At 39.7% G+C, this 16349-nt stretch overlaps 1 protein-coding gene across 1 annotated transcript in view; it reads right to left on the reverse strand.

The window, feature by feature from the left end:
- Window positions 1-11171, reverse strand: part of LOC139155542 (dual specificity mitogen-activated protein kinase kinase 3-like) — a 66654-nt gene extending 55483 nt beyond the window's left edge. The window contains exon 1 of the mRNA XM_070730722.1: window positions 10977-11171. Coding sequence (XP_070586823.1) covers window positions 10977-10992 — 16 coding nt within the window. The 5' untranslated portion in view covers window positions 10993-11171. The remainder of the gene's footprint in view (window positions 1-10976) is intronic.
- Between the last annotated feature and the right edge of the window lie 5178 nt (window positions 11172-16349).

A 16349-nucleotide genomic window follows, 5' to 3' on the forward strand; every position in this document is an offset into this window, starting at 1 on the left:
TTTTACCCTTAGACTATCCACGGTTGACCACTCCAGATTCCTAAGAGGTCAGTAAGGGGCGTACGTAAGCGCACTAGAGTGCCTTCTGTCCCCAGTCCTATAGTCTCTCCTATATCTCCTATATCTTCTCTACTATATCCTCTATAACCATCATTGTGTATTATTGAGTATTGGACTAGATAGATAGATAGATAGATAGATAGATAGATAGATAGATAGATAGATAGATAGATAGATAGATAGATAGATATGGTAGATTAGATAGAGAGCTAACAGAAGGATAGGATGGATAGATAGATAGATAGATAGATAGATAGATAGATAGATACTGTAGATAGATAGATAGATAGATAGATAGATAGATAGATAGATAGATACTGTAGATAGATAGACAGACAGACAGACAGACAGACAGAGACAGACAGACAGATAGACAGACAGACAAATAGACAAATAGACAAATAGATAAATAGATAAACAAACAAACCAATCAATAAATCAATAAATCAATCAATCACCAGCAACCAAGATACGCAATGATGTCTGCAAGCCAAACTACCTGTCTCTTTCTTACAAAAATCCAGAAAAGACTCTCTTTTTTTTGGATGCAATAAATTGACCCCAAGACATTTGATTAAAACCCAAGTCTCTTTCACAGCAAGGGTGTTTGTACTTTGTATGTGTGTGTGTGTGTTATTTTTTTTTACAAATGTTAATTTGTCACCTGCAAAGGAGCATGACCTGTAACCTGCTCACCTGCCTATTCCAAAACCTCATGTGAAAAGGATGTTGGCCGAGACTAAACAGGCAAGTATTTCATTGAATACATAACCAAGTAATCTAGATTATCATGACACCCAAGACAGTACAAAGAGCAGCCTGGAACCTTGGAAGACGGCTTAGAAAGACCTCCTGGTCCATCTAGTCTGCCCTTATACTATTTCCTGTATTTTATCTTAGGATGGATCTATGTTTATCCCAGGCATGTTTCAATTCAGTGACTGTGGATTGACCAACCACGTCTGCTGGAAGTTTGTTCCAAGCATCTACTACTCTTTCAGTAAAATAACATTTTATCACCTTGCTTCTGATCTTTCCCCCAACTAACTTCAGATTGAGCCCCCTTGTTCTCGGGTTCACTTTCCTATTAGAAACACTTCCCTCCTGAACCTTATTTAACCCTTATTTAAATGTTTCGATCATGTCCCCCCTTTCCCTCCTATCCTCCAGACTATATATTATTATTTATTAGATTTGTATGCCGCTCTGAGTCTTTGGAGAAGGGCGGCATACAAATCTAAATAATAATAATAATAATAATAATAATAATAATTATTATTATTATTATTATTATTATTATTATTATTATTATTATTAATATTAATATTATTTGTTTTTATTTATTTTTATTTATTCATTTGTCCAATACACAAATAGATAGGAAGAAAAATAGACATGTAGTAATATATACAGTATAAGGGTAAAGTGAACTTAGAGGAGCGGATATATGAAAGAAAGAAAATATATATGATAAGTGAGAGAAAGGAAAGATAATTGGACAGCGGACGAAAGGCACACCAGTGCACTTGCGTACGCCAATAATAATAATAATAATAATAATAATAATAATAATAATAATAATAATAATATGCATTGAGTTCATGAAGTCTTTCCTGATAAGTATGATCAATCTCTTTTTGTAGGTGTGGTCTCCAGAACTGGACACAGTATTATTCCAAATGGGGCCTCGCCAGCGCTCTATACAGCGAGATCACAATCTCCCTCTTCCGGCTTGTTATACCTCTAGCTATGCAGCCAAGCATTCTACTCGCTTTCCCTACCGCCCGACCACACTGTTCACCCATTTTGAGACTGTCAGAAATCACTACCCCTAAATCCTTCTCTTCTGATGTTTTTGCTAACACGGAACTGCCAATATAATACTCAGATTGAGGATTCCTTTTCCCCAAGTGCATTCGGGAAAGGCAGAATTTACACATCCTTCTGCTGCTCTGATTGGGGAAAAAAATATCCAGGATTGATTCTGATCTATTTAGCATGGGAAAGAAATTCATCTTGCTTGTATAAGGGGCGAGTACAAGTGCACTAGAGTGCCTTCCGTCCCCTGTCCTATTGTTCTCCTATATCTCCTATTCCTTTCTTCTATCCCTATATCTCCTCTTCTATTCTTTCATTGATATGTTCTATTACTATATCTTCTCTTCTATTATTTCACAATTCAAAGTGTTGGTTATGACCGATAAAGCCCTTCATGGCATCGGACCAGAATACGTATCTCCGAGACCGCCTTCTGCCACACAAATCCCAGCGGCTGATCAGGGGCCTTCTCCGGGTTCCGTCAAGTAAACAATGTCGGTTGGTGGGCCCCAGGGGAAGAGCCTTCTCTGTGGCGGCCCCAACTCTCTGGAACCAGCTCCCCACAGAGATTAGAACTGCCCCTACCCTCCTTGCCTTTCGTAAACTCCTTAAAACCCACCTTTGTGTCAGGCATGGGGGAACTGAGATATCTCCCCCGGGCCTATACAATTTATGAATGGTATGTTTGTAGGTATGTCTGCTTAAAAAAATGGGTTTTTTAACTGTTGTAAATTATTAGATTTGTCAGGAACTGTTTTTATTGTGTTGTGAGCCGCCCCGAGTCTACGGAGAGGGGCGGCATACAAATCAAATCAATAGATAGATAGATAGATAGATAGATAGATAGATAGATAGATAGATAGATAGATAGATAGATAGATAAATAAATATATTTTACTATGAGTATCTCCTCTATAACCTTCATCATGTATTTTACTATGTGTATATAGATATACTGTATACCCACTAAAATCCTCATTTGGAATGAATGAATAAATAAAATAAAATAAAATAAAATAAAATAAATAAAATAACATAAAATAAAATAAAATAATGGGGGGGGCGAAACACACACATACTTTATGTGCAGAAATTGGAATGCAGTGAGGGGCTCTTGGAGATTTTGAATTTTGAAGCTTGTCACTGCTGTTCTTTTTATCCGCCCCCCCCTTTTTTCTCCCACTCCCCAAAGTGTAAAATGAAGGGGGGGGAAGCATTTGAAACGTGTAAAATAAGAAGTAGTATTGCAAAATGTGACCTACGAATGCAGTGTTTTCCAACCAGTGTGCCGCGAGACATGGTCAGGTGTGCCGCGAAGCTCAGAGAGAGAAACAAGAGAAAGAAAGAGCAAGAGAGAAAGAAAGAGCAAGAGAGAGAGAAATAAAACGAGAGAAAGCAAGCGAGAGAGAAAGAAAGAAGGCAAGAGAGAAAGAGAACAAGAGAGAAAGAAAGCAAGCAAGAGAGAGATAAAGAGAGGGAGGGAAGGTGGGAGAGAGAAAGACAAAGGGAAGTAGGGAGGGAGAGAGAAAGAGCAGAAAAGGAAAGAATGAAAAGAGAAAGAAAGAGGGATGGAGAGAGAAAAAAAGAAGAGAGAGAAAGAGGGAGAGAGAAATAGAACGAAAGGGAGGAAGAGAGGGAGAGAATTTTTTTGTCCAAACTTTTTTTAGCCGTCCCGCCCTCCCCTCAATGTGCCCCATGGTTTTGTAAATGTAAAAAATGTGCCGCGGTTCAAAAAAGGTTGAAAATCACTGGTCTAGTCCAATCCTTGGCCTACAACAGGATATTTCTACACCACGAATGGACGTGCCAAATACATATGAATATGCTGAAAAGGTATGCCAAGCGTGTGGAAGAACAAGTATTTCCAAAAAGTAATAAATATAGTGCAGACACGCGCAAACACACACACACATACAGGGGGTGGACAAAAAAATGGAAACAATTGACTTTTGGGCATCATAATGTTTGAACATGTTCAAATCAATCAAAACGTGACATATTTTAATGGGTTTTTTTTAAAAAAATGTTATTTGATATGTACCTCCAGAATCGCCTGCTACTGCACGAATCCCACAGAGTTGGCCTTCTCCAGGTCCCGTTGACTAAACAATGTCATTTGGCGGGCCCCAGGGGAAGAGCCTTCTCTGTGGTGGCCCCGGCTCTCTGGAATCAACTCCCCCCGGAGATTAGAACGGCCCCCACCCTCCTTGTCTTTCGTAAACTACCCAAGCCGCTTTTGCCGCTAACCCCAACTGCCACTCTAGGTGCAGCAGCGAGATTTGGCAGCAGCCGAAATCTCCTTCTGGCAGCAAAAATTGCTGGTTTCCAGCAGCAAATCCCCCAGCAATTTTTAAATTATTATTATTAAATTATTATTATAATAATAATTAGATTTGTATGCCGCTCCTCTCCAAAGACTCGGAGCGGCTCACAACAGAAAAGCACAGTACAAATCAAATGATTAAAACGGTTAAAACCCTAAATATAAAAACAGTCATACATCCCAAATAAACCATACATAAAATGGAGCGGCCAAGGGGAATCAATTTCCCCATGCCTGGCAGCAGAGGTGGGTTTTTAGGAGTTTGCGAAAGGCAAGGAGGGTGGGGGCAGTCCTGATCTCCGGGGAGGGGAGTTGATTCCAGACGGCCGGGGCCACCATAGAGAAGGCTCTTCCCCTGGGTCCCACCAGACTACGTTGCTTCTTCGACGGGACCCGGAAAAGGCCAACTCTGTGGGACCTCATCGGACGCTGGGATTCATGCGGTAATTTTTACCGTAATCGTGCCGGTTGCACATGTACGCCGGGTGGCAATGGAGCAAGGCTACACGCTCCATTTGCGCCACCGGAATGGCGTTCCCGGTGTTCTGGTTCGAGGCCCATCCCTGCAGCTGCCCAAACAGAAGATCCAGCTTTGCATTTTCTAGCTGTGGAAAGAAAGCCAAGCCCATGTACACCCTCGCATTCAACCCAGCGCGGGCATACTCCAGGGGAATGTCCTTTGGGGTTTAAAGCTGGGGGGGAGGGGGGAATATGCGGTGATTCATTAAGGCCTTCACATCAAAGGCCCAGGGACTCCTTTCAAGTGCTTCGCTAATGACTAGCAAGCTCCGAACGGCACATTGTTTGCATGCATGCATAATGGAGTAATTACTATTTACGTAACTGACTTCGTAATGGGGGCATGCTTCAGTTTTCTCTGTCCAGGTGGCTCGAGGGCTGCTTAGAAGGACCAGGTCATCTGGGGTTACAGTGGCCCTACGGCTAGGCCTCAACGTACAAGGGTTCATTTATTGACCGAGATAGAATGCTTGGCTGCATAGCTAGAGGTATAACAAGCAGGAAGAGGGAGATTGTGATCCCCTTATACAGAGCGCTGGTGAGACCACCTTTGGAAGACTGTGTCCAGTTCTGGAGACCTCACCTACAAAAAGAGATTGACAAAATTGAAGGGGTCCAAAGACGGGCTACAAGAATGGTGGAAGGTCTTAAGCATAAAACCTATCAGGAAAGAATTCATGAACTCAACCTGTCTAGTCTGGAGGACAGAAGGGAAAGGGGGGACACGATCGAAACATTTAAATATGTCAAAGGGTTAAATAAGGTTCAGGAGGGAAGTGTTTTTAACAGGAAAGTGAACACAAGAACAAGGGGGTATAATCTGAGATTATTTGGGGTAAAGATCAGAAGCAACGTGAGAAAATATTATTTGACGGAAAGAGTAGTAGACACTTGGAACAAACTTCCAGCAGACGTGGTTGGTAAATCCACAGGAACTGAATTTAAACATGCCTGCGATAAACATATATCCATTGTAAGATAAAATACAGAAAATAGTTTAAAGGCAGACTAGATGGACCATGAGGTCTTTTTCTGCTGTCCAACTTCTATTTTTCTACGAGGTTTCCACAGTGGGGGGGGGGGGAAGCGACACGGGATTGTTTTTCACCCTTTAATGCAGCCTCCCCATGATCAACATACAGTCACTTAACAACCTGACTCATATCTATAATGGTTACCGTAGTGTTTCCCAACCTTGGCAACTTGAAGATATCTGGACTTCAACTCCCAGAATTCGCTGGCTGGGGAATTCTGGGAGTTGAAGTCCAGATATCTTCAAGTTGCCAAGGTTGGGAAACACTGGGTACAGCATCCTGAGTTCAAGTGATCCCCTATTGCGACCTTCCGACAAGCCAATGGGGAAGTCGGAATCCCTTAAAAACTCAATTTTTATTAACTCGACAGCTATAGCATCCCTTGTCCAACCCCAACCCCTCCCAAAAAATTCAAAACTACTAGTCTTTTCCCAATTTGGGCTGCTGCACCATCTCCTCCTACAATTCCCTCCCCCCTCCATCTTTTGGGGGCTTCCCCTTTGGCTAATAAATTGCCTTACTATTCACAGTTCTTACTATTCAATCTCAGGAGCTGAAAATATTAAATAATAACCATAAACCTGCAAAGGAAATTCATAGGGAAAGGAAATGTTATCTTTGCAAGACATTTTTTTTTCCTTTTGGGAAAACAACACCGTGTTGACATTCATCGCCAAAGACAACGAGGGATAAATATCAGCGCCTTGTTGAGTCTTGCATCTGAAGTGTGCTAATAGATCTTTGCCACCACCCAGTTTATTAAAACACACACAAACACACACACTCTGTTCCTCCAATTTCATCCAAGTAAATTCTCAAGACTGATCCGAAGCTGGTCAATACTCTCAGCTTACTTCTGTTAATATATACTGCTAAATAAAAATAAAGGGAACACTCAAATAACACATCCCAGATCTGAATGAATGAAATATTCTCATTGAAGATTTCATTTGCACACAACTATTCCATTTGCACAACAGCATGTGACCTTGATTCTCAATCAGTGTTGCTTCCTAAGTGGACAGTTTGATTTCGCTGAAGTTTGATTTACTTGGAGTTATATTGTGTTGTTGAAGTGTCCCGTTTATTTATTTTTTTTGAGCAGTGTATAAAAAATAGGAGCAAACCCCCCCACTCCCTTCTAGCATTGATTATGTTACCTAGTTTGGTAATGAAAGGTCTGCAAGAAATAAAACAAGTTCAGAGATCTCCAAGGACCTCACAGTCCTCCTCCTCTTCTTCCAACCCTACTCTCTTTTAGCACTGATCACGTTGCCTAGTTTGGTAACCCGATGTCTTGAAGAAACCCACCAAGATCACTGAGGACCTCAACGCTCAAACTCTGCCTAATCCTGGACTAATTTTGCACAGGTGTGCAACACTTCATGCTCAGCGATGCTTTAGGGATGTCCTCCCAGATAACAGCAGAAACATAAATTTGTCAACTCCACCGAAAGACTTTAACAAAAAGAAACACAACAGTGCCCAAATTTTTTTAAAAAATATCTCTACATCCCCTGTTTGACCTCAGTGCAAAATTTGCAATGGATTACACCCTGATAAAATTCTCTTAACAACAATTGCAACAACAACAACAACAACAAATAACACATCCTTCCCACTGAGAGTCACACCTAGCAACTTTATCGAACACTGTTTTCTTGCTTCCACTGTTTTCCCTATAGGATATTTTTCTTTCTTTCTTTTTTTTTCCAACCTAAGGAATTCCACCTGGCGGGGCCTAGGGAAGAGTCTTCTCTGTGGCGGCCCCGGCCTTCTGGAACCAACTCTCCCTGGAGATTCATACTGTCCTCACCTTCCTGGCCTTCTGTAAAGCCTTAAAAATGCACCTCTGCATTTTGGGGGTCACTGAATCTTAATAACTTCCCAGGCCTAGGATTGAATTAGTAATGTATATCTGGATGAAACGTGGATGGTTGGGTTTTTAAAAAAAATGAATTGGAGTTATAGAATATGATTCTTGCTAGTTTTTCTTACATCATCATCATCATTATTTATTATTATTATGTGGTTTGGTTCTGCAACCCAACAAGACCGACAGAGATTTCAGAGGATAATCAAAATTGCAGAGAAAACAATTGCTGCCAACCTGCCTTCCATTGAGGACCTGTATACTGCACGAGTCAAAAAGAGGGTGGTGAAAATATTTACTGACCCCCTCGCATCCTGGACACAAACTGTTTCAAGTCCTACACTCAAAATGTCGCTACAGAGCACTGCACACCAAGACAACTAGACACAAGGACAGTTTTTTCCCGAACGCCATCATCACTCTATTAAAATAATAATTCCTTCAACACTGTCAAACTTTTTACTAAGTCTGCACTACTATTTCTACTAGTTTTTTCTCATCATTCCTATCATCCTTTTCCTTTCGCTTAGGACTGTATGACTGTAACTTGTTGCTTGTATCCCAGGATTTTTATTAATATTGTTTCCTCATTGCTTATTTGATCCCTATGACAATCATTAAGTGTTGTACCACAAGATTCTTGACAAATGTCTCTTTTTCTTTTATGTACACTGAGAGCATCTGCACAAAAGACAAATTCTTTGTGTGTCCAATCACACTTGGCCAATAAAGAATTCTATTTTAAAAATTCTATTCTTAAAAAAATATAAAATATTATTATTATTATTATTATTATTATTATTATTATTTCAATACAACACAGCAAACAAGATCACTATGCTGGATTTCGTATTTCATCATCATCATCATCATCATCATCATTATTAATTTATTAATCTAATAAATAAATCAACAAATTCAAGTTTTAATTGAGTCTGGGCAAGCCACTGTTTTTGCACACCTGGCAGGGTTGGCTAAGCGAGGATGCCACTTAGCCAGGTACCAGCTTCTAAACTTAAGTCACCTTCAAGGAAGTCCAGGTCGTGTCCTCACCTTGGAGGAAACGAGAAAGACTGGATTGAAAGAAGATGTCTCTAAGGCTGAGAAAAGCAGAAGGAAGCCGAACAGGTCGTCTGAGAATGGCATAGGCTTCCTTGCTTGAGCAGTGGGTTGGACTAGAAGACCTCCAGGGGTCCCTTTCCGCTCTGTTATAAGATAATCAACATCAAAGCAGAGGGACTCGGAAGTTGAAGTCCATAAGTCTTAAAAGTTGCCAAGGTTGGAGATCCCTGCTGCAGGATTTCTTCTCTTTCTTTTTCTTTCTTTCTTTTTTCTTTCTTTCTTCCCTTCCCTCCTTCCCTCCTTTCTTTCTTTCTTTCATTCTTTTTCTCCTTGCTCCCTCCCCTCTCTTCCTCTTTCTTTCTTTCTTTTTTCTTCCTTCCTTTCCTCCCTCCCTTCTTTCTTTAATTCTTTCTTTCTCTCTCTACTCCCTTCCTTCCTTCTTTTCTTCTTTCCTTCCTTTTTCTTTCATTCATTCATTCTTTCTTTTCCTCCTTCCTTTCCTCCCCTCCCTCCCTCCCTCCCTCCTTTCTTTCTTTCTTTCCTTTTTCTTCCTTCCTTCCTTCCTTTCCTCCCTCCCTTCTTTCTTTAATTCTTTCTTTCTCTCTCTACTCCCTCCCTTCCTTCTTCTTTTCTTCTTTCCTTCCTTTTTCTTTCATTCATTCATTCTTTCTTTTCCTCCTTCCTTTCCTCCCTCCCTCCCTCCCTCCTTTCTTTCTTTCTTTCTTTCTTTCTCCTTTTTTTCCTGTTCAAAAATGATTACAGGCAACCTGTTTTCTCCTCCCGCCTGCCCCGAACAACGCGTGGTTGATAATAACAGCAGCAGCAAATCCCAGAACCTGAAAGAAAACAATGACCAACCGCCGGGTCATCCGAGGTAGCTCGCCTAAACCAGCCACACCGTGCCGGTGACGTCAGAGCATCACACACGCACACCGAGCAAGGCGCTCCGACAACCTGTTGGACTTCAAACTCCGCCGCCTCTTCCTTTCGCCCGGGATGCTGACCCCTTCTCTCCCCCCCCTCCCCGGGAAAAAACGGCTTAATTTTAGAAACTGGACCAAGATGCTAGTCCACGTCCCTCTCTTCGCCTCCCCTCGCCTTTCCCTCTGCAACGCTGCAGAAAATACAAAATAATGCCCAGCGGAGGCTTTTGCGCTTCCCTCCCAACTCCAACGACCGGTCTTGCTGAACCCTGAGGTTTCCCCGAGGCTCTGCTGCACGATTCACACGACCGACCGACCCCACGACGCCTCCTCCTGCAGGCTGCCGCTAGACGGGTTGCGGGTCTCTTGGTTGGTTGCCTTCGCTTTTCCGCTCCCCGTGGGTTCAGAGTCTAGAGGGATGCGCTTCTCTTTCTCCGTCTCTCTCCCATGCTCCCTCTCTCCCCCCTCTATGTATCTATATTTATTTATCACCAATATCTATCTATCTATCTATCTATCTATCTATCTATCTATCTATCTATCTATCTATCTATCTATCATCTATCGATCGATCGATCTATCGATCGATCGATCTATCGATCTATCTATCATTATCTGTATATCTATCATCTATCACCAGAGTGGCTTCTATCCACTGTCCTAATGTTTCTTTTACTAGAATCATGTATGTAAATATTGTTATACCTTTGTATACCACCAGTAGGTACTTGACAAAATAAATAAATAAATAAATAAACAAACAAATAAATAAGTAAATAAATAAATAATAAATAAATAAATATCTGTCTATCATCTATCATCATTATCTGTCTATCATCTATCATCATCAGTATCTAATCACCAACCTAATCTATCATATCTATCCATACTATCCATCTCTCTATCTATCTTTCTATCTCTCAATCTATCTATCCATCCATCTATCCATATCTATCTACAGTATCTATCTATCATCTATCTATCTATCTATCTATCTATCTATCTATCTATCTATCTATCTATCTATGTAATCTAACCTATCTATCCATCCTATCCTTCCTATCCTTCTATCTTAGTTCTCTATCTAACCATATCTATCTATCTATCCGTCTATCTATCTCTCTATCTTTCTATCTAATCTACCATATCCATCTATCTATCTATCCATCCATCCACCCACCCACCCATCCATCCATCCATCCATCCATCCAATTAATCTCTCTCTCTCTCTCTCTCTCTCTCTCTCTCTCTCTCTCTCTCTCTCTCTCTCTCTCTCTCTCTCTCTCTCTCTCTCTCTCTCTATCTATCTATCTATCTACTGTATCTATATATCTCTCCGTTCACATTGATTGCGCTCTTCTTACCTTTGGGCAGGGACATGGCTGCGTCGGGGCGACTCCCCCTGGCTCAGACCCGACCCGGCACGCAGGTGAGACGGCTGCAGGTATCCAAGCGCCCGGGAGCGCAACCGCGAGGCATATCCGACAGGTGCGCGCAACCCACTAGCGCGATGTGAGCCCACGAAAGAAACTCCCGCACTGCCTAAACCCCTCCGCCCCGCCCAGCTCCCCACCCCATTGGCTATGCTCTCCGAAGGGGCGGGGTCCCGTGGCCGCCCCGCCCCCTCCCAGGTCCCGAGACTTTCGCCCAGGTGACCTTGGAGGAAATTCCAGCTGCCTTGTTGTTCCACTGCAGGGCGGGGAGCCCGTGATGACACGCCGGGCAGGATGCACCCAGCCTCGGGCCGTCCCGGAGTTGCCAGCCAGGCTGGGCCACACACTCCCAGCCCCTGGCTCATGCCAGCACCTGAGCTGCCCTGGGCTTCATCCTGGTCTGATGCCTAAACCAGCATTGGGCTGCCTTTGCATTCTCCACTGGGTGAGGTGGATCTTGGTTTATAGCACTTAGAATTAGAGTTATTTTATTGGCCAAGTGTGATTGGACACACAAGGAATTTGTCTTTGGTGCAGATGCTCTCAGTGTGCATAAAAGAAAATATGCACTTGTCAAGAATCAGAGCAGAGTAGAGTAGAATAGAATTCTTTATTGGTCGTGTGATTGGATACACAAGGAATTTGTCTTTGGTGCAGATGCTCTCAGTGTGCATAAAAGAAAATATGCACTTGTCAAGAATCAGAATAGAGTAGAGTAGAATAGAATAGAATAGAATAGAGAATAGAATAGAATATAATATAATTATTGGCCAAGTGTGATTGGACACACAAGGAATTTGCCTTTGGTGCAGGTGCTCTCAGTGTACATAAAATAAAATAATGCATTTGTCAAGAATCAGAGTAGAATAGAATAGAATAGAATTCAATTCTTTATTGGCCATGTGTGATTGGACACACAAGGAATTTATCTTTGGTGCCGATGCTCTCAGTGTACATTTAAAGAAAAAGAGACATTTGTCAAGAATCATGAGGCACAACACTTAATGATTGTCATAAGGGTCAAATAAGCAATGAAGAAACAATCAATATTGATAAAAATCTTAAGCAACAAGTTACAATCATTCAGTCATAAGTGGGAGGAAACAGGTGATAGGAATGATGAGAAAAAACTAGTAGTAATAGTAGTGCAGCCTTAGTAAATAGTTTGACAGTGTTGAGGGAATTATTTGTTTAGCAGAGTGATGGCGTTCGGGGAATGGAGTGGATTTTATCTGTTATTTATCATTTTATCCTACGACTTTTGATTGTGCATTCACTAAGTGTTTTTATTTGTTTGTGTCTGTGACTGTAATAACAAATTTGAATTTGAAATAACCAGCCATCTGCAAGGAGTACAAATCCTTCCAGTCCCCACCATCCTCAGTCAGAACTCAAAAGAAAAAAAAAATGAGACAGTCCAAGTGCCTCCAGAAATAAGCATGGCGACTTCAACACCGCCAAAGTTGGTTGTTGTTGATGATGATTTATGATTTATGATTTATGATTTATGATTTATGATTTATGATTTGTTGTTTGTTATTTATTATTTATTATTTATTATTTATTATTTATTATTTATTATTTATTATTTATTATTTATTATTTATTATTTATTATTTATTATTTATTATTTATTATTTATTATTTATTATTTATTATTTATTATTTATTATTTATTATTTATTATTTATTATTTATTATTTATTATTTATTATTTATTATTTATTGGACTTATATGCTGCCCGGGACTCGGGGCAGCTTGTAACAAACAAAAAGATGCAATATAAAACATTCCTAAGCCAACTAATAGAATAATTACTTTAAAAATTATCTTAAAACTAGTCATTTAAAAATGAACAATCACATCCATACTATCACATTCAGTACATTTACTGGGTAGAGGCTGGGTCTAGTGACCCCAACCCTGCCGACATAGCTGAGTTTTCAAGTTCTTACAAAAGGCAAGGAGGGTGGGGGCAGTGCGAATCTCTGGGGGGAGTTGATTCTAGAGGACCAGGGCCCCCACAGAGAAGGCCCTTCCCCTTGCACCCACCAAATGACATTGTCTAGTTGACGGGACCTGTAGAAGGCCGACTCTGTGGGACCTGACCAGGCGCTGGGGTTCGTGCAGTGGAAGGCGGTCCCGCAGGCAATCTGGCCTGATCAAGCCACCTTCGCTGTTAAGTGCCTGCAACAGCCTGCAACAACGCCTCTATTTGCCTTGTGAAATGCATTCTCTGGCTGTTGTGTTGATTTTGTGCGGGGTGGGTGCGACACACCGAGGCACGTGCCTGCGTCCGACTCCAGGAACGAGAAATGTCTATTTGGTTTTGCACTGTTGCTATGTGGAGTGCAAACCCAACAACAGGCGAGGAATTTGGAGTATTAATCACCTCGCCACACCCTGCTACCGTCCTGTCAAGGTCTACATTTGCACCGGTGATTAAAACCGCAGGCACCTCCTCGGCTGAATTTCTCACTCATCTGTTCTCTAATCCCTCTTCTTCCTCTTAAAAACAATTCCTGCCCTGATCCTCTCTTCCAAATGTTCGCAATATGGGCACTCACGTTCCTTGCATTTTTATAGATCCATATCCATTTATATCAATAAATAATAATAAACATTCATCCCTGTAGTTTGCTGGGCTTACATTCATTAAAATTATTTATTTTTCATTCATTTCTTTCGTTCATTCTTTCTTTTTTTCTTCTTCTTTCTCTCTCTTTCTCTCTCTCTCTCTCACACACACACATATCTATCTATATCTATCTATTGTATTTATCATCTATCTTCTATCTATCATCTCTATCCATCTATCATCTCTCTCTCTACCTACCTATCTACCTACCTATCTACCTATCTATCTATCTACCTACCTATCTACCTATCTACCTATCTATCTACCTACCTATCTACCTACCTACCTATCTACCTATCTACCTATCTATCTACCTACCTATCTACCTACCTATCTATCTACCTATCTACCTCTATCTATCTACCTACCTACCTATCTATCTACCTATCTACCTACCTATCTACCTATCTATCTATCTATCTATCTATTATGTTCCTTGCATTTTTATAGATTCATGTCCATTTATATGAATAAATAATAATAAACGTTCATCCATGTATTTATTTTTCATTCATCTCTTTCTTTCATTCTTTCTTCTCTCTCTCTCTCTCTTTCACACACACACATCTATCTATCTATCTATATCTATCTATCTATCTATCTATCTATCTATGGTATCTATTGAGTCTGCGGAGAGGGGCAGCATACAAATCTAATAAATTATTATTATTATTATTATTATTATTATTATTATCATCTATCATCTATTTTCTATCTATCATTATCCATCTATCTATCTATCTATCATCTATCTATTTATCTATCTATCTATCTATCTAATCTATCTATCTATTATGTTCCTTGCATTTTTATAGATTCATATCCATTTATATGAATAAATAATAATAAACGTTCATCCATGTACATAGTTTGTTGGGCTTACATTCATTAAAATTATTTATTTTTCATTCATTTCTTTCTTTCATTCTTTCTTCTCTCTCTCTCACATGTATCTATATCTATCTATCTATGGTATCTATCGAGTCTGTGGAAAGGGGCAGCATACAAATCTAATAAATTATTGTTATTATTATTATTATTATTATTATCTATCATCCATTTTCTATCTATTATCTATATCCATCTATCTATCATCTGTCTGTCTATCTATCTATCTATCTATCTATCTACCTATCAATCTACCTATCTATCTATCTACCTGCCTATCTATCATCTATCTATCCATCCATCCATCCATCCATCCATCTATCCATCTATCCATCTATCCATCTATCCATCTATCCATCTATCTATCTATCTATCATCTACCATCTACCATCTATCATCTTTCACCTGTCTGTCTCTGTCAAATAAATAAATACCCCAAAGAAAGCAAGAATCTCCTTAAAAGCTGCCCTTGACTTTGCTACCTGTGGCAAAAAAGGTGACGTCAAAGATCTCAATCTCCCCATACACCATTTCACCCCCCTTCCTTGACCTCTCTGGTTATCAAAATAGGAACAGGAAGCAGGCGAATGCTATAAGCAAAGTCTGCCCACTCACTCAATTTACCTGAAAGCCGTTGCACCGTCATGGCAAAACCTGGAAATCCAGCAGAAAAAAAATATATATCATGCAAATGCAAAACCCAAACCATATAGGAAGGAAACCTCAGATTTCTAGCGAAGATAAATTTCGGGGAAAGTCCTGAACCTCGCAGATTCACCCACCTTTGGCCTGCCTTACACACACACACACACACACACACATACACACACCAGTTGTGCAAAATGAGCATTGCTAGAGCCATGCTTTGATTGTGGAGTGCAAATCAGGGATGTTGCTGCCTTGGGTTTTATTTTATATTATTCTGTTTTATTTATTTCTTTATTCAATTGATATGTAACACAATCACACCCATCTCATGAATTTGGGCAGACTCTGTGGAGTGGAATGGAATGGAATGGAAAGGAAAGGAAAATAGAATAGAATAGAATAGAATAGAATAGAATAGAATAGAATAGATGGTGTAGTGTAGTTGAATGGAATAGAAAATTAGAAAAGAACAGAATAGAATAGAAAGTGGAGTGAAGTGGAATAGAGAATAGAATAGAGTAGAGTAGAATAGAATAGAATATAGAATTAGAATAGAACAGAACAGAACAGAATAGAATAGAAAAGAAAGTGGAGTCCAGTGAAGTGGAATAGAACATAGAATAGAGTAGAGTAGAATAGAATAGAATAGAATAGAATGTGGAGTGGAGTGGAATAGAAAATAGAATAGAATGGAAAGGAACAGAACAGAACAGAATTATTATTATTATTATTATTATTATTATTATTATTATTATTATTATTATTATTATTATAGAACACAGCAAACGAGATCACTATGTTGGATTTTATATTTCATCACCAGTTGGGCACTTCCCAAGCACCTAGGACTGCATGGTGTAGCAGCAATTTTTTAAAAATTATTATTATTATTATCATTATCATTATCATCATCATCATCATCATCATTATTATTATTACTACTACTACTATTATTATTATTACTATCATTATTACTACTACTACTACTACTACTAATAATAATAATAATAGTAATAATAATAATAATAATAATAATAATAATAATAATAATAATAATAATAATAATAATAATAATTGGCCAAGAAATGAAGCCAGCATTCACTGAGGTTTATGTTTTTGGGTGAAATTC

The sequence above is a fragment of the Erythrolamprus reginae genome, unplaced genomic scaffold (genome assembly GCF_031021105.1).
Source record: "Erythrolamprus reginae isolate rEryReg1 unplaced genomic scaffold, rEryReg1.hap1 H_3, whole genome shotgun sequence".
NCBI classification, from domain to species: Eukaryota; Metazoa; Chordata; class Lepidosauria; order Squamata; family Dipsadidae; genus Erythrolamprus; species Erythrolamprus reginae.